At 40.2% G+C, this 26005-nt stretch overlaps 1 protein-coding gene across 1 annotated transcript in view; it reads right to left on the bottom strand.

The window, feature by feature from the left end:
- Positions 1 to 661: 661 nt before the first annotated feature.
- The window catches only part of SHC4 (SHC adaptor protein 4), a 41016-nt gene continuing 15672 nt past the window's right edge, over positions 662 to 26005 (bottom strand). The window contains exons 3-12 of the mRNA XM_075276199.1: positions 18015 to 18078; positions 15210 to 15329; positions 14251 to 14304; positions 13725 to 13776; positions 10079 to 10196; positions 7150 to 7318; positions 6092 to 6152; positions 5012 to 5152; positions 4196 to 4428; positions 662 to 1106 (exon numbers count right to left, since the gene is read on the bottom strand). Of these exons, the coding sequence (XP_075132300.1) occupies positions 960 to 1106; positions 4196 to 4428; positions 5012 to 5152; positions 6092 to 6152; positions 7150 to 7318; positions 10079 to 10196; positions 13725 to 13776; positions 14251 to 14304; positions 15210 to 15329; positions 18015 to 18078 (1159 nt within the window). The 3' untranslated portion in view covers positions 662 to 959. The remainder of the gene's footprint in view (positions 1107 to 4195; positions 4429 to 5011; positions 5153 to 6091; positions 6153 to 7149; positions 7319 to 10078; positions 10197 to 13724; positions 13777 to 14250; positions 14305 to 15209; positions 15330 to 18014; positions 18079 to 26005) is intronic.

Raw genomic sequence — 26005 nt, 5'->3', positions numbered from 1 at the left:
GGTGGTCTGTGGATTGTCCTTGACTGTTCTCACCATTCTTCTTCTCTGCCTTTCTGATATTTTTCTTGGCCTGCCACTTCTGGGCTTAACAAGAACTGTCCCTGTGGTCTTCCATTTCCTTACTATGTTCCTCACAGTGGAAACTGACAGGTTAAATCTCTGAGACAGCTTTTTGTATCCTTCCCCTGAACAACTATGTTGAACAATCTTTGTTTTCAGATCATTTGAGAGTTGTTTTGAGTAGCCCATGATGCCACTCTTCAGAGGAGATTCAAATAGTAGAACAACTTGCAATTGGCCACCTTAAATACCTTTTCTCATGATTGGATACACCTGGCTATGAAGTTCAAAGCTCACTGAGGTTACAAAACCAATTTTGTGCTTCAGTAAGTCAGTAAAAAGTAGTTAGGAGTATTCAAATCAATAAAATGATAAGGGTGCCCATACTTTTGCACCGGTCAAATTTTGGTTTAATGCATATTGCGCATTTTCTGTTAGTACAATAAACCTCATTTCAATCCTGAAATATTACTGTGTCCATCAGTTATTAGATATATCAAACTGAAATGGCTGTTGCAAACACCAAAATATTTAGAACTAAAAATGATTAAGATTAATAGGGGTGCCCAAACTTTTTCATAGGACTGTATACCCTGCTAAGAATATTCGTTCCAAGGCACATACCACTCATTTTGGCTGACTCTTGGGGGTTTGTGCTTTCAAGTATTATTTGCTTGTATGTATGTTTGTTTTTTACAGAACACCTGGCAGCTTCTACAGCAGTTGTTGTCTTCCTGAATGCAAATCACTTCTGCATTTAAAGGAGCAGTCCATGGATTCCTATTTTATCATTTAGCATGTGTCCTTATGAATGATTTAGGTCCATAAGTAGTGTTTATAGGTAAAAATATGACATATATCCATCCCATTTATAGGTAGACAATGTAAATACAGTTCTTTCAACCCTGAAGAGTATCAACTTCTTGTCTTCTCACGGGTTGCCTCAGACTGAGCTCACTTCCAGAAGAAGTAATAGGTAATTCATTTTCCACATGGTAGTTTATTAAGTGGCTGACATTGTCAAAAACATGATCTTTAGTTCTCACCTATTAGACAAAGAAAATGTTCAGTTAAAACAGTACAATGCATATACACAGCATTAGGGAAAAGTTTTCATTCCATGTGGTTTTTACCTTCTCGATTTATATTGAAGACGTGAAAACATAAAAAGGAACACATATGGAATTAAAATAAACCAAAAAACAGAATTGAAAATGCTCAGAATATAAAATTGAATTTATTAAATACACATAAGTAACAATACAAGTTAAATTTATAAAAAGGTGACAAATCATGACCATACCAACAGGCAGGTAAATGAGGACTATACAGCAAGGTAAGTGTATACCAGAGTAGGTAGAGTGTATATAGATAGCATCACAGCATACCATAAAAGGGCAGGTTATGATAGTCTATGCCTAAATTTCCCCACATCACAGAGCATAGGAAAGATGCTGCTGTCAGTAATGTGCATAGGTAGCAAAATGACTAAATAGAGGTAATCTCTTAAATAACTTGTCAAGTAACATATATATAGATACCAACAGGGTCAAAAAGGGATAGCCACAGGGAGTCAAAGGAATGTAGAGACAAGCAACATGCCAGGGGAAAGAAGAGGCTGTACAGCCAAGTGGTTAGAGATTAAACATATCAGACTGGAATAGCATACCCATTTAGTAGTGAGGAAGGAAGAGAACCTCGCTGGACAGTGCCCACACCTGTCCCCAACGCGCGTTTCGGCGTATTGTGCCTTCTTCCGGAAGAAGGATGTTACAGTTTTCACAGTGATATTTCTTTTAAAGCCACTTAGACTGTTATTTAACAAAATTGCATTATCTGCAATTTTTGTTTGTGCCGCATATATCTATTATTACAATTACTCTGCTTACAAATGTGATGAATTAGATTGTTAGAAGATGATAACCAATAGAAATTTAGATTTGCCATGAATATAGCTCTTGTTTATTGCGCATGCTTTTCCTGAATGGATTGGTCATATGAGATGATACAACACCAATCAGCATATAACTCTTCCAAATTCCTTATCTTTTCGGTTAAGCTCATCCTATTAATATTATAAATGTGAAAGTTTGTGAGTTTGTGGGTTTGTGTGTTTGGATGTTTGCATGTTCGGATGTTTGTTCCTCAATCACGGAAAAACCGCTCCACCGATTTGGCTGAAATTTTCCACAAACATAGTTAATACACCCGATTAAACAATAGGCTACTTTTCGTCACAATAGCGCACATACGTTTGTGCCAGGACCCCCACAAAACCCAAACTCACACCACCATCTCTGCAATCTCACACACTTTGGACCATAGCAAGCCACAAAATTCATATTGCCCTCTACAGCCTCGCCCCTAACCCCACACAATCTCATATACATAGACTTTACCACTTTGCCCCTCACCTTAACGATACTCCAGGAGGCTCTCTTTAACGCTCCGGAGCAGCCATGTTTGCCGACCCCCACCGCTCTGACAATCCGCGACACCGCCCACCCATGTCAATACCCCTAGGCGGTCTAATAAATGCAAAAAAAAATGTTTAAAAAAAAGTAAAAAAAATATAAAAAATAAATAAAAAGGATTAAAAATTCAAATCACCCCCCTTTCCCTAGAACACATATAAAAGTAGTTAAAAACTGTGAAACACATACATGTTAGGTATCCCTGTGTCCGAAATCGCCCGCTCTACAAAGCTACACAAAAATTTTTCCTGTTCGGTAAACGCCGTAGCGGGAAAAATGGTCAAAAGTGCCAAACCGCCATTTTTTCACTGTTTTGATTCTGATAAAAATTTTAATAAAAAGTGATCACAGCAATAACATTTCCCGAAAATGGTAGAACTACAAAGTACACCCGGTCCCGCAAAAAAAGACGCCTTATACATCCCCGTACACGCACGTATAAAAAAGTTACGGCTGTCGGAATATGGCGACTTTTCAAAAAATAATTTTTTAACACAGTTTTGGATTTTTTTTAAGGGGTCAAAATGTAAATAAAACCATATAAATTTGGTATCCCCAGAATTGTAACGAAACACAGAATACAGGGGACATGTCATTTTGGTTGCACAGTGAACGCCGTAAAACCAAAGCCTGTAAGAAAGTCGCAGAAATGCATTTTTTCTTCAAATCCACCCCATTCTGAATTTTTTCCCTGCTTCCCAGTACATTATATAGAATAATTAATGGTGGCATCATGAAGAAAAATTTGTCTGAGGAAAAATTAAGACCTCATATGGCTCTGAGAGCGGAGAAATAAAAAAGTTATGGGGTTTAGAAGGAGGGGAGTCAAAAACGAAAATCAAAAAATGCCATCGGCGGGAAAGGGTTAACTTCAAATACTTCTGTCCCAAAGTCACTATGTAAAGTTTCTCACAACACCGTATATATAGCAGCTCAAATACAAAGTAACTTCAACACAAAAGTCTCACGTATTGTCTGAATTACAGCAAAAACAAGATACAAAGTTACATTTCATATCCCATCCCTTATACACACTACGAAAACCTTACCCACGCCTGTATATACCCACTGCTACAATCACCACAGACGAAGTCGCGGGTACCAGCTAGTATGATATATTTGCATTGGTGAAAGCGTTGCAAAGAACTAGTTAGAAATAATGGATTGCAAAGTACCTGGTTACAGATAATGCATCAAATCAATCTCTAATGGCCTCTTTAACAATTGTAATCTATTCTCTTTATGGATAGAAAATAATAGGTTTAAAACTGAAACACTTTGCACTGGAAATATATTTCTCTAAAATTCTTCTTGCCAGAAAGCCCAGAAAACAATCTGATAAATGCAAGTTTAAGTGTGAGCTTAAGGCATAAGGCAATGTATTATCTACTATGATCATGTTATGTTATTCTACTAGTGCAGGGGTAGGGAACCTTTGGCTCTCCAGCTGCTGTGAAACTACAACTCCCAGCATGCTCCATTCACTTCCATGGGAGTTCCCAGAACAGCAGAGCATGCTGGGAGTTGTAGTTTTACAACAGCTGGAGAGCCGTACGTTCCCTACCCCTGTACTAGTGGATGTGTAATAGAAAATGTTGACCATTTTTAAGTGATTTGGTTTTACAGGACAAAGGAAGAGAGTGAAAGCCAGGAATACATACTTTTCCCTCTGGGTCCACTAAGAGTAGATGTTTTGGGTGTCCACCATGAACCCCACTCAGTACATATTGACCAACTGATGTTGTGCTTTCTCGAACTAAAAAGTCTCCATCATGAATAAGCAAACTCTCTGCAAGCTTTCGATTCATCTTGCCGTGATACCATACTTCCTTCTGCATGGAGGTGCTGATGCGGGTTTTACTTGCCTGGCATATGACTCCAAGATCTTGATGTACTATAACATTAAAAAAAATGAAACAAATTATATATTTCAAAATATTAAGGAAAATTTAATTGGCGTAAATATATAATATATAACAATTTTTTTAATATTAGAACCATTTTAATTTAGCTTAAAAATTTTCAAAATTTTGCGTAAAAACAAATGTATTTGCCCATCAAGAACTGAAGGCAGGCTATGGCTTCGCAGGGATTGGTTGTTCCACATAATACAATATTATCTCAGGATGATGCAACATGATGTGTAACCATATGTTCGCATAATGGGTACAAAAGGTTGAAAAGGATTTTAAAATCTTTCTTATAATAGGGACAACCAACAGCATTCCTGCAGTGTTTACATGCTGCCAATTGCTGCACGGTTTGTAAGCGCACCCTGGGACATTTAATTGTAGCTTAGTTCATACCAGACAATAGGCAGCATATGGTCTGATGTAGTGCGTATGCAACCATTCTAGAACAGTCCGTATTATATGATTGAGTAATACCATCAATACATATTGATATCAACTGCAAGTCATGTAACAATATAAAATGAGAAATGAAAAAAAGAAGAACTATATTTATTTATTCCATACTTGATTTTACGCAGGCTTTCTCAGAAATATGAATTTTATGTTGATTTTCAGTTTTTGGCACTGTGTTCATGTAACATGGATCATCCAAAAGGTCTTGGCCAGACAGCATATCTTTCATGCCTTCATTTGGAGTATTAAGACCTGAAAATATATGAGTATTGTTTTATATTGGTACATTGATAAATAAAATAATCACATGTCTGAGTAAGAAATCCAGTTATATAAAGACTATATATGAAACACCTGCAAGTCTAAAATTAGGAGAGGGGTGCATGCTCCTTCCCAATTGCAGGTCAGAACTTGGACTGTATTTTTCATATCTTCTGTACAATCACTGCACATAGGAAGAAAAGGTGAAGTGAGAACTGGCCCAAGGGTCATTTTGCTCATTTCTATTACAGGGGCTGTGAAAGGGCACCAAAGTCCAGACCCTTCTTCCTTGGATGATATTAGGAAGCTCTAACTTTACTACAAAATCTTTTTCTGCTTTGTTTTTATTGGAATAATATAAATGTAATGTGTATAATTTTACCTGACTCAACTGAAAAGCAAGACTACGTAAGATATGAAAACTTAGTTGTATATTATAGTGTCAGACCAAACAGAACTTGCAATTCTTTAATTTCTAATGCAGTTTATAATTCTGATATATGTAAGTCACTGTTCACATTAGTGGGTTTTTTTCTTGCTATTTTGTCTAGGTTCTGTCTATTGAGATTAAGGCCCCACGTAGTGAGACAGATCATAAAAATATGGCAGAAGCGAATTGCAATTTTTCCACGGCACTTTTCTTTGCATTTTCACAGAATTTTCTCTGTGGGCTTTTCTCCCCTATTATACCTAGACAGAAAACAACAGCATTTGCGCAGGTATTATTGATATGGTGGTTAGCACCGCAGCCTTGCAGCGCTGGAGTCCTGGGTTTGAATCCCACCAGGAACAACATTTTCAGTTTGTATGTTCTCCCCATGTTTGCGTGGATTTCCTCCCATACAAACACATACTGATAGGAAAAAAAAAGTACATTGTGAGCCCTATATGAGCTCACAATCTACATAAAAAAACAAAAACACATCATACCTACTGTCTTCTGGTTCTCTAAGCAATTCTCATATATGTTGGCACTTTTGGGACAGCCCATCTGGTATAGAAAATAGCGTAGTCAGAAAATATACATAAATTATATGTAGCATACTACTTTTGTAAGGGCTCGTTCACATCTGCACCCGGTCTCCGTTCTGCAGTTTTCCGTTTCCTGCACAAAACAGACGCAGGAGACGGAAACCTGCAGGACTCATTCATACCCATTCATTTGAATGGGTTTGAAAGATGACCGGCCGTGAGCCTGCGGTGAGCGTTTTATGCTCTCCGCCGCTAAACCAGTTTTTTAAAATCGGACACAGAGTCAGAAAGGCAGTACTCTGTGTCTGGTTTTAAAAAAACAGTTTCGCGGCGGAGAGCATAAAACGCTCATGGCTGCTCACGGCCGGACCCGCTCTGACAGCTTTCCGTCTTCTGCCAGCAGAAGACGGAAAGCTGAGAACGGAGATCCGAACGCTAGTGTGAACCTAGCGTAAGACATTTCTATTTCATCATACCATTTTATTTATTATCCAATCCTGCATTCATTGCTTATTATGCAAACAGTTCTGTATTGTCGGCGTCTTAATACAAATCAACAAAGAGCAGTTTTCAGTTTTCAACCGGCTTGCCTGCATATTTTAAAGTATTAAAGGAATATGAATTACAAACTATAGATGCGTAAGGTTATGTTCACATCTGCGCTGGGGTCTCCATTGCTGCTACAATGTCTGCAGAAAATCGTCAGGGAGAAAAGTCCGGCATGGAGGACTTTTTTTCATCCAGTTACAATTTTTTAAATGATGGACACCAGAATGACCCCTTTAAAGTCAATGGGGTCCCCCAGGCCCTGCGTGTTACCAATATTTTAGTAGCCCGACTTTCCCCTGATGGACCAGAACAGAGAGCCAACGCTAGTGTGAACTTAGTGTTATACGTATTAGACAGTCACAGAAATGCTGCTACATGTGAACAATCACTAACGATCTCAGTTGTGAATGGAACCAAAGAAAGCGTTTTTGGCAGACCTTTGGTGTTCACAAAGGTGTGGGACTTACCTTTGTGTCTTTTTTGTCACCATCAGGTCTACATCCTGAGATTTCCACTTGCATTCTTTTGTCAGATATCCCACCAGCAGGGGGCTCTTTTCCTGGTACCTCATTATAGTATTCATTGACTTCTTTTCTTTCTGTTTTGTTGGCTACATTATCAGTGCTTGAAACTCCACTAAACACAAACAAATGCATACAATTACATCAAAATAATTATAGTAATAAATAACAAAAAAGGATCATCCATAAATATGCAGAAATATACTTTATGTCCATAACTGAATATCATTTTACCCAGGGTCGCATGTTCCATGAGGTGACCTGAGGTGTATTATTGTAGTAGGTAGTGGCCGATAATTTATACCCACCTGTCCAGGCCGCCCTCTGCTGCCGCCTCTATGTGGCACTACACTTACATAACGACGCTGAAGAATGCCAGGGTGTTACGTACAGTGTCCTGGCATTCTTCAACATCAGCTGCACATATACTGAGTGGGGGCCATAAAAATGGGTCATAGACTGCATGGGGGCCATAAAGAGGGGCTATATACTGTTTGGGGACCATACAAAATCGGTTATGTGCTGTATGGGGGCATAAAAGGGGGTCATATGCCGTGTAGGGGATGGAATAGGGGTCATATACCATGTGGGGGCCATTCACACAGGGAATGCATTTGATCAGTGGACTTCACCGTTGGTGGTAAGCTCTTTTCCCATTAGGTTGTACTCATATATTATTTTATCGCGTATTTCCTTCCGGGGTTACAGTGTCAATGTCATTTTTTTAATTGCCACATCTGGTATTTTTCATGTAAAACCCCTTATCATCTTCCATTACAGCATTCTGTGGCCTCCAAGGATTTCTCAGTTTCTCCACTATTCTCCTTGGAAGATAAAGTATTTTTATGTGATAAAATACAAACATGGCTTATTTTAATTGGCAAGCGCTCTGAAACCTCTCAGAGAAGCACGCAGCGGAAATGTCTGTATTTTATTTCCCAGAACCGCGAAGGGAGAAAAAGCATTTCCTTTCTCTTAACTTGTGGATGTTTTCAATTTGTACAAATGCTTATATATGTTATGCTTTGTTAATCTGCTTTCAGGAAATATCTGAAAAAATTCAACCCACAGAAATGAACAGTGTAATGTGTTTTATTTTTCATACTCTGAAGACTTATTGAGGAGAAAGGAGGATTTATGGGGAAAAAAAAACAGTGCTACATAATTCTGGTGAACTTTTGCATTTTTGCACCACTTACTCCTCTTTAGGGCTCATGCACACGGAGTTAACACAAGAGTATTATAGCATAATACACGTGTATAGAATACACGTGTAAAAATAACACTCCCATTGACTTCAATGAAATCTTTTACACGTGTAAAAAATGCGTAAAAAAACGCATCACGTTTTTTGACGCTTTTTTTTTACACGTGTAAAAGATTTCATTGAAGTCAATGGGAGTGTTATTTTTACACGTGTATTCTATACACGTGTATTAACTCCGTATGCACGAGCCCTTAGAGAAGTGGGTGGAAATTATCAGTATATTATCCCCTTTCTAGGTTGTGACCCATCCCGTATCATGTCCACTTTCCAGGTTGCAACGCGCCCTTTATCATGTCCCCTTTCTAGGTTGCCACACAGTATATTATCCCCTTTCTAGGTCGCGACCCGTCCCGTATCATGTCCCCTTTCTAGGTTGCCACACAGTATATTATCTCCTTTCTAGGTTGACCCCCAGTAAAAAAAAAAAAAATAATAATTTTCTCCTTTCCTTGTTCCCCTGTTGTCTACAGTCTCTGATGCTGGCAGCTTCAGAGAGCAACAGGCATGATGTAAGTGACATCACTACATAGCCCTCACACACTGACCCCGTCACCACCTCTCATTCCATCACTCATACAATGGGTAAGATGCTACATGCAGTTTTTTCTATTTATATTCATTTATAGTAACTCACAATAGCCGACGTACCTTACTGGAATCTAGCACTCTAGTACCTTGCTATCTTACGGTGTATAGTTGGTCATTGTAATCTATGTGTCATTTTTTCTATATATTTCTTGTCCTCATTTTGGGGGTTTATCCCCTCTAGCTATGTGTTTGTTATAGCTGGTGCATAGCTCACATATAACTTGGGTACACTTGGGCTGTTTTGGCCATTCTTTTCAGCTATCCATTATTGTCATCTGTGCAATTTACATACTAATCTGTCCATATTTATTGGTCTTTACGTGTACCAGTTTATCTATTTTACATACCCATTCCCAAACATAGGGGTTACTTATCTGGGTATGTATATTTTCCCATGTTTATGTATTTTTACTTTTGGGGTGACCTATCTTAGGGTGTCTTTAATGCAGTGGGCTGGTTGTACATACAGTCGTTCTTGTCCTTATACTGTATGTCCATGATATGGATTTTATTGTTGTAGTTTATTTCAATAAAATTATTTTCTATTTTTGTAATAATGGTTTTTCACATTTATTTTTTTTGTTTATTGTGAGCGTCATACTTACCTGGTTCTTTTGTTTTGTGTATCCATCACTACATTGTGCCTACTGCTCCCAAGCCGTACACTTGGCGCAGAAACAGCAGAGCCTGGGAATGGTGATGCAGGGAGCAGACAGCTTCCTGCATGCCCATTGCACTCCACTCACCTGCGACTGTAGGATGCGAGTTGGAGCTGTACAGTATAGGGGCGGCCTGGAACAGTGGGACACCATTCTAAATGCAGGAGCGTCCCACTGTCCCAAGGGGGCCCCCGCTACCATAGGGCCTGATGCAAGTGCACCGTAGGCCCAATGGTTAAAGAACCCCTGGGTAGCTAAATGGAATGGTCTAAAAGCCATGTGTTGATTTAGACTGAGTTTTTATAGATCGACAAGCTGCCCAGACATATCTTTGAAATTTTCAAAGTAACGGGAAGATTACCTTTCTTCTATAAAGGAAGGGCTCTTCAAAAACTGTTTGAAACGCAGTTCAAATGCCTGTCCAATAGTATTGATCACCTCTTGAGCTTTGCTGTTTGGACATTCCAAAATGTGACAAGCTAGAAAACAAAATAAAAGACAAATGTCAGCTTCGTATTTGTCTTGCAAATTTCTATAGATTCATACTATACACCTAAACATGTCTGAAATGTACATAATAAAAGAAATTCTGTTTGTAAACAAAATCAACAGTATTAGTCACAGAGATCCCATAAGCCAGCCGTAGAGCCACAACACTGCCACGGTTATAACCCTATAGAAAATCCTCTTAGGGAGACTTTTCATAAATGGAGCAGTAAGTGGCTTGTTTTACATTTTGCTAAATATATCCTGTGTATCCTGTGTGTGTGTGTGTGTGCGCGCGCGCGCGTGTCTAAATAGTGATTTGTCTTAGGCAAATGTTCTAGTTTGCAGTGTTACACCACTCACCACTAGATGTCAGTGTTTCTCCAGTTTGCCAGCCAGCATCTTTTAGGGCTCTTTCAAACTGCAGAACCATATGCGCAGCTCCTCTATACAGGCCCATACAGCCTCTATGCACTGCCATACTGGCTCCATTTAAATTCAAGTACAGATATTCTTGCCTAAGGGATAGGCGCATATCACATTGAAAGCAATAAGTAAAAAAGCCTCCCATTGATTTCAATGGAGAGCGCGCATATGCCAGCACCCATAGAAAGCAATGGGATCTGTTTTAACGCCACTCACTCTGAACGAGTTTTATGTTCAGAATGAGCAGAGCGTTTACTCTTTGTGCAGGCTCCCTAAGAGTTACGTGTTTTTCGTCATAATTTCCATAAAATAGAACTGTACTACAGCCATTTGAAGCAGCTTAGACTATTTTCACACAGCCGTGTTTTCATCAGTATTTTGCATGAGTATTTGTCAATCAAAACTAGAAGTGGACCCCAAAAAACAAAAAAATTTAAATGTTTCCATTATCCTTATAAACATGGATTCAAAATACTGATCAATTACTGCTGTGTGAGATTGGCTTTAAAGGGAAAAAAAAGTATCATACCGTTAACCAAGAATATTCTACATACGATAAGTTTACTCATAGTTAAAACAACCTTGTACTCCTAAGGAAAATTCCAGCCACAACAGTGCAGGACAGCACAACAAATGCACTCCTGTAGGCCCCTTCTAGCAATGATTCACATGCTGATCTCCGTTTTTTAGGATGACCCACATGCTCTATCTCCAGCCCAGGGTCACATAACAGGAAAGCAGACAGTGCGCTGAATTTAGTGCACTGTTGGCTTCCTAGCGGTATATAAAACCGCATGTGCAGGAGGACATGAAAGGTCCTCTTTAAGTATAAGTACTTGCTATATATTTCCCATTCCTGGTAAAAGCATTCTTGGCATTGGCTCATAAAACTGCAGCAAAATCTGCAACAAAAAAAGCTGCTTAAGGCTAAGGTCTCATGGGAAGATCCGCAGCGCTAAAGTGCTGCGTTAAAAAACGCGGTGGGGGCGCATTGCGGTTCTTCCCGCAGCGCTTTGAAAAGAAATTTCACAGAATTTTCCTCTGTGGACTTTCTGTTACCATTATATCTACGGGAAAGCCGCCAGAGTTTCCATAGATATAATTGACGTGTCCGCTCTGCAGTTTTAACCAGAAAGTGTGCATGGGATTCACATGAATTCCATCCACTTTGAAGATACTGCATAACTCCGCTATTTTTCTCGCGGCGATTCCACTGCAGACAAAATGCGGCGTTTCCGGCCCATGGGGCCCCGGCCTAAGGAAAAATCGCAGCATTTTACAGTAACTGCAAAGTGGATGGGATTCATGTCAATCCCATTCCCACTGTGCGGTAAAAACCGCAGTGCGGACACGCTGCGTTCAGGTTTTGGAAATCCAGAAGGTTTTCAACCATTTGTATGCAAATGTGCATTTCTAGATTATGCTTTAGCCTTTTCCATTCATATAGCTGTATAGGGCTGTTTTTTGTTGGACAAGTTGTACTTTATAATGGTACCATTTAATATTCCATATCATTTATTTTAAAGCTAATGACTAATGGAGTGGAATAGTTGCATTATTTTCATGTAATGGCATGCACTGTAAAGTAAAGGTAATATTTTATTTAAATTATTCAGACACCCATAACTTTTTTATATTCATGTCTATGGAGCTTAATAAGAACTCTGTTTATGTAGGGAGGCTTTAGCTTTTGTCAATAATATTTAGACTTTTTGTTTACTTTTTACATTTGCTTTTTATTCTGTTACAATAGTATATAAATTTTTTAATGCAACTATAACAATTATGTTTTTGCTAGGTATTTTTTTGTGATTCAGTTTTTTTATTTCTTTTGCTTTTTAATATTTTCTTTTTTGATTTATTTTTAGACCAACAGGAGGATTTAAAGATGTTGCCATTAGATACCTTACAACATAGACTGCAACACACCAGACAGTAGCAACATCTCTGCAACAACATCAGGCCTGGGAACCTTCAAAAGGCACCTGGCATCCAGATCAACCAAATGGGTGCTGCAATCTAGTTGTGATGGTGAGGGAGGGGTGTTGGGTGGCATATGTGGTGCTCCTAGACGCATCTTCGGCTCAAAAAATGACCTCTCAGGTGGAGTGGTAATGATTGACCACAGAATCTGAGAAGTTAAATGACTGTGGTCAGTTTTCCAGTTATGCCAGTGGAAATCTGCTGAGTAAAACTGTAGTCACCCACTGATGCCATATGTAAATACCACACATCTGTTGTACATGTACAGTGAATGAAATTTTTGCAACATCATAAAAGTAACTCAATAAATCTAAGGGGGCGTTGACACTTGCTCCTGCTGTCTGTCCGTCATAAGTCCGCTGAAATTGCAGAAAAACAGATTGAGAATGGCTTGCAAACGGTCTGTTTAAAAACCCATTCACTTCAATGGATTTTTAAAGCAATCCGCAGGTGTCTGTATGCAGCCTCTCTGCCATGAAACCGCTTTTTTTGAACGGAAACATGCAGGACTTTGTTTCCTGGCCACCCCAAAAAAGCGGGGTTGGGATTATGTTGGGGTCTCCACGTTCAGTATACTACCAGAAACCATATAAACACCTGGTGGACCCTATTATAGTCTGTAGAGTCCACAGGTGTCTGTGGGTAAATTGTGTTTTAGCAGACAAGCTCTCCATCGTTCAGGTGAAGAGCTCAGTGCTAATGTGAACCTAGTCTGAGGCCTGGTTCACATCTGCGTCGGTAATCTGTTCGGGGAAGTCTGCGTGGGGACCCCTTAACGGACTACCGAATGCTTTGGCAAGCAGTGTGCACTGAAAGTACATGGGCCCCATATACTATAATGGGGTCCGTGTGTTTTCCGCGCGGTGTCCGCATGGAATATGTGGACAGAAAAGTACTTCACGATCTACTTTCCTGTCCGCATGACTCGTGCGGAAAGCACACAGACCCCATTATAGTCTATGGGGTCCATGCGCTTTCACTGCACACTGCTTGCCAATGCATTGGGTAGTCCGTTCGGGGGCTCCCCATGTGGACTTCCCTGAACAGATTACCGGCGCAGATGTGAATGAGGCCTAAGAGTGTTAAGGGAATAAGAGAAACTTATATCATACCTCTTTGGTTTACTGGATCCTTTGCTACATATGCAACATATTCAGTAGTGTCCTGAAAAAGAGTAGGTACATTTTCAATATCAATCATTCATGGATCCCACAAGTAAAACTGTACCTGGGTTGCTAAACCTAAAGCACATAGAAAATAAAAAAATAAATGCCAAAGTCCTTCACTTTCACGTATATAGCTATGTCAGGGGGTACAGTATGTACGGTAGTTATATCAGGAGTTAAATGGTTATCATTGGGGCAGATACTTTTGTTAGAACTTTTTATGAAAGTACATTATTTACAGTCAACCTCTTTCCTGCCTGAAATTATTGTTTATACTTATACATTAGAGACCTTTTGATGCACAGAAAAGCGTTGTTAGATAACATGTAGGTTATGTCATAGAAATAAATGGCAGACGTTTGACCTACTCTTGCTTAAGCTATTTCCAGTTCTTTGGTAGCATAAAAATAATATAGGTAAAAAAAAAAATTAATAAACTGTAGGTAGAAAGTGGTAGAAATAGAATACTTACTGGATCTCCACCAGAAGCGAAGGATATTGACTGCATGTGATGGTTTGCAACTACCTAGAAAATTAAATTTATATAGAGAATATAAGAAACTATCGCCATAAACTTTCTGTTTTACTATAGCCCAAATCATGCACAAGCATAAATTTACAGCCCTTGTTTAAAGAGGATCTTTCCCCACCTACTACAACTCATTGCATCCTTTAGTAGCTACTGTTTCCTGATTCTAGCTGAGTTAGAATCTTATCTGCAACCCCCCCCCCCATTCCTGCACAACTTTCTGTTAGTTTTCGCACCCATGAGGTAGGTCCTTTACTGTCAGGTGGGAGGTCCTGGGATAGAGCTGATAGTCTGAGATCACCCATCTTTGGTAAAAGGTTCCCTTTAAGTATTCTCTATTTCTAATAATCTATAAACAGATGTCAGGACAGATATATAAGTATAATATGACTTGTTGCTTTGGGCTGTTTGTTTTAATACTTTTTTTTAATCCACAGAACATGATGCTGAGGTATCAGACTTGTTCCTAACAGGGTTTAAAGGGTTTCTGTCACTGGAATCCAGCATATCAACTCAGCCCCACATATAGACAGGTTAGTGCCTCTGTTTCTGAAAAATTGCCATTTTGTAAATATGCAAATGACCTCTTGGAGTAACAATCACATTGCCGTTGTCTCAAAAAATTAAGCATAAATACTCTCATTGCTACATAAGGGAGCCTTCACACGGAGTAAACGCTCCGCTCATTCTGAACGTAAAACTGGTTCAGAGTGAGCGGCGTTAAAACAGCTCCCATTGATTTCTGTGGGTCCTGGCTTACGCGCGCTCCCCATTGAAATCAATGGGAGGCTTTTTTACCTATTGCTTTCAATGTGATACACGCTAAAGCTTATTTGCACATTGACAAAACCAGAGATATCTTGGCCATAGCATCATATCCTAATACTATAATTCACACCTACCTGCTGGGTGTCAATATTTGTCAGCATAAGACTGTTGGTAGAGATGGTCAACTTTACATTAATTCCAGAGAACTGGAGGTTGCTCTTCCCCAATATGGAGGAAAGGAATTTTGCAGGAGGCTGAAAATAAAAAGGCACAGAGAAATCTTTAGGTAATTTGTATAAGTGCCATCAAAAACAATGTAATTTTAGGAAACAGAATAAAAAAGTGTGAATCCCTGACTAAGCCAGGGCCCCACATGGTATAAATGCTGTGGGGTTGCCCACGATGGAAAGGCTGCAGGAAAAAACTACAGTGTTTTACAGTCACAGCAAAGCGGATGGGATTCTAGCAAGTACGCACAGTGAATACACTGCAATAGCAACTAAGTAGTTTAGAAAATATTTTGGTAGATGTAGGGAACCTCTAAACAAGAGAATCAATTCCCTACTGTTTGCCATAAGATTGTTAAGTACAGTAAGTACTGCCACGTAAATGCGAATGGGCAAAGTCATGTACCTAAAATTCATTTGCAACCAAGTGAACTTTTGCTATTGTCAGTTAATATCTTCATTGTCGCATTTATGAATCAAAACACACGTTCACTTTAAATATCCTGATTTTTCATGCTTTCATACTTAAAAGTATTTTTATGTAATACATAGTGCGTCATAGGCACTGACATTGTCACCCAGAACACGTATCACACGTACTTTACTTAAAATTCTTCAGTCACTAATGTGATTATTGCAGTATTTGTATACAGTGTTATATTATGCATGCTTTACACAGTAAGTGTATTTATATGACATGGAAACTTCCATGGATCTTTGAGGCTTATCTGCTGCATACTTTATCATTTGGCAATTGCCTTCGTTACAAAACCAGACAAATTTCTTGGATGGTGAATTATATGCCAATTTGCTAATTAAAAGACTGCGCACTTCCCTATAAAGATTCCTCCCTTGCTCTGGTCATGCAGAGGATAACATTGCTAAAACCATTGTGAACAAAGAGACCTTAGATAACTGCCTGGAGATCACATGTATGAGATTTTATGTTTCATTTCTTGCTGGGAAATTTAGAGACTTGTAAACTGACCTCTGCAGAACTCTTTTTTGGGAAAATGGAAGCAATGGGACGAGGTTTTTAATTTCTAGCATGCTTATTATTATTATAGAAAGGCAAGGTTTTACTAGATGTTCCACCAAAGCTTTAGGGAAAAGAATATACACATAAGTCCTCCTTGGTGGAAAAAGGAGATCTTGCTGTAGCAACACCTTCTGGAGGGTTGCTCCCTATAGATCATTGTCTGGTCTCCCTGAAAGCAAATAGCATGATCTGGGATTAATGCTAAGCCAAATGAAAAAGGGAGACTCATCGGCAGACAGGTGTTTCGCAAATGTGACCCCTCATCAGTCCAAATTCAGTGCCAACCAATAGCAACATATTCCTGTATAGGAAAGAGTGTGGCTATACTGGCTAATCCTTGCCAAGAACTCCCAGCATGTTATCCCTATTTATTGTGTAGCATTGTCTAAAAACAGAATTTGCTGCACATCTGTGAAAGTTCAGTTTTTTTTAATAGTTTTTGGATTTTTATCATGAATTGTAAGTCACTTTACACAGTGCCTGATCTTATTCCTGTGCCATTATTGATAATGTGTCCTATTGAAATCTCAGCTTTGTATGTATGTAAGTACTACGAACCTTCCATGTATAAGTGGAATGAAAAAAATAGCTGTTCTCTTTTACTTTTGTCATCAACATGTAACCATTTGCTGTTTAAAGGGGTTGTCCCATCGCAAGAATCTTATCTATACTGGTAGCTTATGTAAATTGAAGACTTTTCTTATATATATTGCTATAGAAATTCTGCTTTGTTTGCCTGCTAGGTGAACTTATTCCTCCCATTGTTTAAGTTGTTATGACCATGGACCTATAGGACAAGTGACATCACTCACTGCTCTTGCCAGCAAGACCATCATTCAGCTAATTGCAATTTGCTGATAAAGCCCAGTCTGTTATCTCTCTGGGTAAAAAAAACAGAGATAACACTGAGTCCATTCTCTACAAGCATCTGCATATTATCTGATCGGCATAAGTACTGTGTGAGGAGGGGGGGGGGGAGAAATACAGGAAGTGAGAATAACTGACTGCAGGCAAAGATGAAGAAACACTGAGACTGTGAAAACCACTTTAAAGAGGACCTTTCACCATATCCGGGCACAGGCAGTTCTATATAGTGCCAGAAAGCTGACAGTGCGCTGAATTCAGCGCACTGTCGGCTTTCCCGATCTGTGCCCGGTGTGAAGAGCTTACGGCCCGGTACCGTAGCTCTTCTATGGTCAGAAGGGCGTTTCTGACCATTAGCCAGAGACGTCCTTCTGCCTCGCGGCGCCAATCGCGCTGTGCTGTGGAGCGGGGAGGAACGCCCCCTCCCTCTGCTCACACAGCTTGTCCGTAGACGAGTATTATGAGGAGCGGGAGGGAGGAGTTCCTCCCGGCTCCACAGCACAGCGCGATTGGCGCCGCGAGGCAGAAGGACGTCTCTGGCTAATGGTCAGAAACGCCCTTCTGACTGTAAAGCGCTACGGTACCGGGACCGATAGCGCTTTACACCGGGCACGGATCGGGAAAGCCGACAGTGCGCTGAATTCAGCCCACTGTCAGCTTTCTGGCAGTATATAACACTGCATGTGCCCAGATATGGTGAAAGGTCCTCTTTAAAAGTCAGTTTATCAGATATTTTATTGCAAAAACATACAACATTTAGTAAAAGGTTGCACCTGTCAAATAATACCTATGTACAAACTGATAGTTACCCTTCGTTTCTTGGCAGCTCCTTTTGCACAAGGGACGGCTTCACACAGTCGACTTATTGCTTCCCTGTAGACATTAATAGACATTATAAGTTAGATTTCTGAAGTGTCTTATAAAATAATATATTTTACTATCAGTTTGCTCATGAAGTTAAAAACGAACAGCGAGGATTAAAGTTCTGCTAGGGTTCATCATTTTTGGGGCTAGTTCACAAAAATCCTGATCGTTCACATTTCTGTGGGTTCGCAATGCGATTAAAGTAGATTTGGCAGATGATTATGCTGCTCTAGGTAAGTGTAGCATATTACAGCTACCAGTCTGTACTACAAGTAGCCAAAATTGTGCAAAATAAAAAATAGTAATAAAAGTACTGTAAAATAGTAGGGTACTATAAAATAGGGGTGCTGAAAGAATATTCCTGAGGAGCTCAAACGTTCCCCTCCTATCTCTCCTTGCTCCTCTGCAATTCCCCCATCCCTGCTCCTGAGGATAGTGATTGACAGACTGCAGTGTGTGAACATATGCTCAGCAGCCTGCCATTCACAATACTGAGGGGCGCAGAGGTGTGGAGGTGCACGGTAGCGCTCCCTTCATTATTACAGCAGACTTTTAAGTATGTGTCTGCTATATTCTTTCAACAGTTATATGAACCAAAATTTATGTGTCAAAGTAGAAACTTATACTTGTAATATGTTACCCTTACATTGTGTAGCATATTAATCTGCCTTTTATAGCTGGAGCGTGAGTCTTCTAAATTACTTGCGAGCACAATATACCCTGGTCTAAGGCTAAGGCCCCACATAGTGAAGTGCATATAAAAAAACACTGCAGAAAAAGAATACAGGCAGTGCGCGGCAAGCACACGGAGCCCATTATATGCTATGGAGTCCATGTGCTTAACTGTCCAGCGCTTGCAGTTGCGGACGGGAGCCAAGCACTAATGTGAACCGGCCCTTAGCGCCACCTTCCCATCTCACAAACCCATTTCTGGAAGTGAGAGACAGATTGTTTCCCAGCAGTGCACCCAGCTGTAGAGATGTACATATGTACCGTACAGGGTTAATGGCGTGTGAGCAGGCGTGGGGTACTGCTTGCATTCGCCGCTGACAGGCGCTGAGTGATTTTCTTGTATTGTGAGAGGTACAGCTGGGCGCACTGCTGGGAAACAATCTGTCTCTCACTTCCAGAAATGGGTTTGTGAGATGGGAAGGTGGCGCTAACTCTATTAACCTGCCTATAGATCCTATAGCATTTTACCTTTGAGTAGCAATCCCCAGCATCCCTCCTGCAGAACCAGCATTGATTGGCTGAATTTTATACAGTGTACAGCATTCGGCCAATCAACGCTGGTTCTGCAGGAGGCTTGTATTCGACGAGGCGGAGTCTAAGATCGGACCATAATGTGGAGACTGCAAATTTACCATTAGAACAGTCTTCATTCTGGTCTGATCTTAGACTCCGCCTCGTCAAAGACGAGTTTCCTGCAGAACCAGCATTGATTGGCCGAATGCTATACACTGTTTAGTATTCAGCCAATCGACGCTGGTTCTGCAGGAGGGATGCTGCTATACTATCCTGCGGGTCAATTATTCTCCCCGCGCTGTGTCTATCATTCTCCCCGCACCGTATCTATCATTCTCCCTGTGCCATATCTATCATTCTCCCTGTGCCATGTCTATTATTCTCCCCGCGCCATGTCTATCATTCTTCCCGCACCGTGTCTATCATTCTCCCTGCGCCGTGTCCTGCGCTGTACGGTTCTTTCTCTGTATGTGGGCCCGGACTCCTTCCCCTTTGCTTTTGCTCGCCCTAGATAGTTCCCGGTGCTGACTGCCCAAGTACCGCACTCTCCTTCGCTCCTCCTCAACACTCTCCTCCTGCTACTCGTGGACTTGGTGACTCTCCTTAGTCGAATAGTGGTTTCTCCTGAAACAAGCATTTTATTCCCATAGACTATAATAGGATTCGATATTCGATCGAGTAGTCGAATATTGAGGCTCTACTCGAAACAAATATCGAATGTTGAATATTTCACTACTCGCTCACCTCTAGTTACAGACAGTTTTGAATCTTCCGCCACATTTAAGACTGGTCAGTATATAGACAAGCATCATCAGATACAATTTTTAATAAACATTCTAATGATAAAAGCTTGTAAATTTTAGCTTTTACATACAATTGGCTGTTCACGCTGTGAACTTTTAAACTAATTGTCATGTAAAAGCAACAAACATAATTGTTAGTTAGCTCTGAAAAAAGATGACCAACAAAAGATGCCCAACTATCAGCAGATACAACTGATAATGACCTAATGTCTATAACCTTTCATGTCCTCCTGCACATACAGTTTTATATACGGCTAGAAAGCCGACAGTGCTCTGAACTCAGGGCTCTATTGGCTTTCCCATTATGTGCCTCGGAGGAAGAGATATCGGTGCATTTACCGAGAGCTCTTCACTGTCAGAAGAGCGTTCCTGACAGTCTAACTGGGCTCAGTGTTATGGCTGGGCAGTAAGGAACGCCTCCTCACAGTATAGCACTACGTACAGACTGTCAGAAGGGGCGTTCCCAGCTAGACTGTCAGAAACGCCTTTCTGACAGTGAAGAGGTATCGGTATTGGCACCGATATCCCTTTTCCCCGGTCACATAGCGGGAAAGCTGAAAGTCCGCTGAATTCAGCGCGCTATCGGCTTTCTGGCGGTATATAAAACTGCATGTGCCCGAGGACATGAAAGGTCCTCTTTAAGTCCATGGCATGCTCTTAGTATAATCATTTGTTTATCTTGTGGCAACAAAATTGCACCATGGTGTTTGCTCATCTTTGAACTGTATAAAGTATATTTTCTACACTTTTAATGTTGATGTTATAATATACAAAAGATATGTTCTGTTATTACTGAAGGGCATGTCCCGCTTACTGTCCCAGTCATGGCAAGTTAACTAACACTTAGATCTTGTTTTCTAATATTTTGTTCCCAAGCCTTAAGGCTCAGAGAGAAACTAATAATGAATGGGCTTTCTCAATTTCCAGTTGATGTGGGGGAATATTGTGTTTCAATCCAGGGATGACTAACTGGATAATTTATCTGAAATAAATGGATCTTACTGGAAAATCTTATTTTGTATTTTCCTGTATTATGGTTTAACATACATATCCATTTTTTATCTCTTTTTTTGCCCACTCAGTAATCACAATTACACAAGCCTTCTTTGTTCATTGTAACTTCTCGAGAACAGAGAGATGATATAAGAGGTAGAAAATTCTATTGGAAAAAAATAGCTTTTAAGCTGAAAAAAAGCCCATCTCGTCACTGAACAGAAAGCTTTATTGTTTGTACAAAACGGAAACATCTTATGTGAACAAAGATGGTTATTCAGCAAAAATCTGTCCAACGTAAAATGCAGTCGTACTAAAAAGACGTTATTGTCTAGTTCTGGACATGAGTATGGGGTAAATCGCGTCTCTGATCAAATTGCTTCAGTGCTTTACTTATTCTAGCTTGTTTCGTGCAAGTGTAAAAGCAGTGTAAAATTTGCGGACAATCACAAGAAATTAAGCAATTTTTGGGTCACTGGAATATTTTGTAACTTGAGGGGGATGACAGGGATATGACTTTTCTATTTCTAAACCATCATTTTTAACAATACAATATTTTACAGTAGTCTAAAACATAACTGGAATCCTCAAATACCTTCTATTGCTGTGCACTGTATCCATATATAGATATTCGGCAAATTAATGAGAATGATTCTGGTTAATATACCTAAAATCATTAAGACTTGTACATATTACATTGTTCAATTAAAGATATTTTATGTAGCTTACTAGCTGTTACCCGCGACTTCGTCTGCGGTGATTGTTGTTGCTGTAATTCAGAGAATACGTGAGACTTTTGTGTTGAAGGTAATTTGTATTAGAGCCGCTATACGGTGTTGTCAGAAACTTTGCATAGTGACTTTGGGACAGAAGTATTTGAAGTTAACCCTTTCCCGCCGATGGCATTTTTTGATTTTCATTTTTGACTCCCCTCCTTCTAAACCCCATAACTTTTTTATTTCTCCGCTCCCAGAGCCATGTGAGGTCTTAATTTTTCCTGGGACAAATTTTTCTTCATGATGCCACCTTTTTTTATTCTATATAATGTACTGGGAAGCAGGGAAAAAAATCTGAATGGGGTGGATTTGAAGAAAAAATGCATTTCTGTGACTTTCTTACGGGCTTTGGTTTTACGGCGTTTACTGTGCAGCCAAAATGACATGTCCCCTGTATTCTGTGTTTCGTTACGACTCCGGGGATACCAAATTTATATGGTTTTATTTACATTTTGACCCCTTAAAAAAATCCCAAACTGTGTTAAAAAATTATTTTTTGAAAAGTCGCCATATTCTGACAGCCGTAACTTTTTTATACGTGCGTGTACGGGGATGTATTGGGCGTCTTTTTTTGCAGGACCGGGTGTACTTTGTAGTTCTACCATTTTCGGGAAATGTTATTGCTTTGATCACTTTTTTATTCAATTTTTTATCAGAATCAAAACTGGCGGTTTGGCACTTTTGACCATTTGTAAAAATATTTGTATAGCTTTGTAAAAATATTTGTATAGCTTTGTAGAGCGGGCGATTTCGGACGTGGGGATACCTAACGTGTATGTGTTTCACAGTATTTGACTACTTTTATATGTGTTCTAGGGAAAGGGGGGTGATTTGAATTTTTAATTCTTTTTATTATTTTTTTTAATTTTTTTTTACTTTTTGTAAACTTTTTTTTTTGCATTTATTAGACCGCCTAGGGGTATTGACATGGGTGGGCGGTGTCGCAGATTGTCAGAGCGGTGGGGGTCGTCAAACATGGCTGCTCCGGAGTGTTAAACAGAGCCTTCTGGAGTATCGTTAAGGTGAGGGGCAAAGTGGTAAAGTATATGTATATGAGATTGTGTGGGGTTAGAGGCGAGGCTGTAGAGGGCAATATGAATTTTGTGGCTTGCTATGGTCCAAAGTGTGTGAGATTGCAGAGATAGTGGTGTGAGTTTGGGTTTTGTGGGGGTCCTGGCACAAACGTATGTGCGCTATTGTGACAAAAAGTAGCCTATTGCGCAATCGGGTGTATTAACTATGTTTGTGGAAAACTTCAGCCAAATCGGTGGAGCGGTTTTTCCGTGATTGAGGAACAAACATCCGAACATCCAAACTCACAAACCCACAAACTTTCACATTTATAATATTAATAGGATAGACGCTAAATAGGACTGTACTAAAAAGTAATAGTTACATATTCACAAGTCTGAAAAAGACACAGGTCCCATATATGGGAATTTTCCTTCTGAATCTGTATACAGTACTATGCAAAGTTTTAGGTAGGTAAGGCTATGTTCACACTAGTGTTAAAGAGGACCTATCACGTCCTCGGGCACATGCGGTATTATAGAAAGCCGACAGCGAATGGAATTCAACGCACTGTTGGCTTTCCTGTTATGTGCCCCTGCTGAATTGCTATTGGTGCTGTTACCGTACTGTCAGAGGGGCATTCCTTACAATTTCAGCGTCATGGCTGCGCAGTAAGGAATGCCCCCTCTGACAGTACAGCGCTATGGACACTACTGTTAGGAGGGGTGTTCCTGATAGACTGTCAGAAACACCCTTCTGATACTGAAGAGCTACGGTAATAGCACCAATAGCAATTCAGCAGGGGCACATAACAGGAAAGCCAACAGTGCGCTGAATATAGTGCACTGTTGGTTTTCTAGAGATGTATTACACCACATGTGCCTGAGAACGTGAAAAGTCCTCTTAAATGTCTACTGCTGTTATCTGTCATTGAATGACAGCAACAGACATTAATGGTAGTAGAGTAACGGACACAGACATAGTCCCCCCCCCTCCCGACTCTAAAGTAAATAACATAGCAAAAACTTTGTCCCGTCATGTTTGTTTACTTTCGTAATGGTAGAAAAAGCTTCCCGACATTGGGTTGAATGCAGACGGACCCTCAATGAACCCCTAAAATAAAATTATTGGGTTATTTATACTACCTAATAGAATTGATATTTTCTGATCATCTCACCTCTTTAAAACTAAAAGTAATAAAAACTGATTAAAAAGTCTTATGTACCCACAATACACAAGGTCTAGTACAGCTACATTGAAATAAAATGTAAAAGGTTATGAAAGCGGGAATGCAGAGAGGGAAAAATGTTAATGGGTCCATAAAGGGTTAAAATGTACATAAGACACCAGAGATATGTGTCAGTAATATTTAATGGAGCCATAAATTCAAAATCCGCAATAAAAAAAAGTTACATTTTCTGGAGGATTTTGCAATTTTAATGTGGCTGTTAGAGGATTAAGTGAATGAGCAAAAGAGAAATGTAAATCAATATTGGGTGTGGTTCACCCTGTGCATAGACATTAAAACCCACAAAATATTTGCACAAGCACACTCCACTTCTAACTAGGCTTAGGTTGGGTTCACACTACCATTGGTGTCCGTAGCTATTGTCCATCACAAGATTTAGCTGAGCTATCAGTAATCTGTTAAAATTTCCATTCATTTCAATGGGATTTTATCTTGTGTCCGTTAGTGTCCGCTTACACCCAATCTGTCAGAAGTCCGGTTTTTTTCCAACAGACAAAAAAATCCTACATGCAGGACTTTTGTGTCTGTTTGAAAAAACGGATTCTTGACGGACGGCAAGTGTCCGTTATTTTTTTTTAACATTGAAGTCTATGGTCAACTGACTTATAATGGACAGTAACTGATAGCCATCAGTTACTGTCCGTTATTTTGTGTCCGTTGTTTTCTGCGCTTGCTCAAAAAGCAGAAACAAAAAAACACATAAATTAAAAATGAACAATATAAAAAGATGGACACTAACTGATGCTAGTGTGAATACGGGGGAAAGTGGGGGCGTCTTTTGATCGTCTGCCTCAGGCAGCAGAGAGGCTAGGTTCACTGAGTCCATGGTATCAGTGACGTAACTAGGAATGGCGGGGCCCCATGGCAAACTTTTGACATGGGGCCCCCACTCGACCGACACCGATGCCCCAATATTATCCCCCATAGTGGCCCCTTCACACAGTATTATCCCCCATAGTGGCCCCTGCACATAGTATTATCCCCCATAGTGGCCCCTGCACACAGTATTATCCTCAATAGTGGCCCCTGCACACAGTATTATGTCCCTTAGTGTCCCCTGCACACAATATTATCCCCCATAGTGGCCCCTGCAAACAGTATTATCCCCCATAGTGGCCCCTGCACACAGTATTATCCCCCATAGTGGCCCCTGCATACAGTATTATCCCCCATAGTGGCCCCTGCACACAGTATTATCCCCCATAGTGTCCCCTGCACACAGTATTATGTCCCACTGTGGACACCCATAAACAATTATTATACTCTGGAGTCTTTTCAGACCCCAGAGTATAATAATCGGAGACCCGGGGGAATAAAAACATAAAAAACTACTGTTTCTTACCTGTCCCCGGCTCCTATGCTGTCGGCCTCCGCTGCCGTCCTTCTTCAATGACGTCGGACGTCACATGACCTGGGACGCAGGCCTGGCCAGGATCGTGGAGAGGTAAGTAACAGTGTTTTTTATGTTTATTACCTCTCTCGGTCCGCCAATCATTATACTCGGGGGTCCGAAAAGACCCCCGAGTATAATGATAGCAGCGGTAGCGGCTGTCACCGGGCCCCTAATGTACCGGGCCCTGTGGCAGCTGCCTCTGCTGCTATGGCGGTAATTATGCCACTGCATGGTATCTATTAGAGGCCTGCCTGAAAATACTGCATTTTGTTCTCTTACGCTGTTTACGTAAGTGGGTGTAACCCTTGTTTTTTTCTCTAAAAGTTCCTCTTCTACAGACACAAAGTATCACACTCACCAGGTGTCACAAAGGGAAACTTTTAGACTAAATAGTACAAATAAATTAGCCACATGTTTTGCATCTACTCTCGACATGCTTGAACCAAAACCAGTACTGCAAGTTACA

The sequence above is a fragment of the Leptodactylus fuscus genome, chromosome 5 (assembly GCF_031893055.1).
Source record: "Leptodactylus fuscus isolate aLepFus1 chromosome 5, aLepFus1.hap2, whole genome shotgun sequence".
Classification (NCBI taxonomy): Eukaryota; Metazoa; Chordata; class Amphibia; order Anura; family Leptodactylidae; genus Leptodactylus; species Leptodactylus fuscus.
This window is presented reverse-complemented; position numbering and strand designations above follow the sequence as displayed.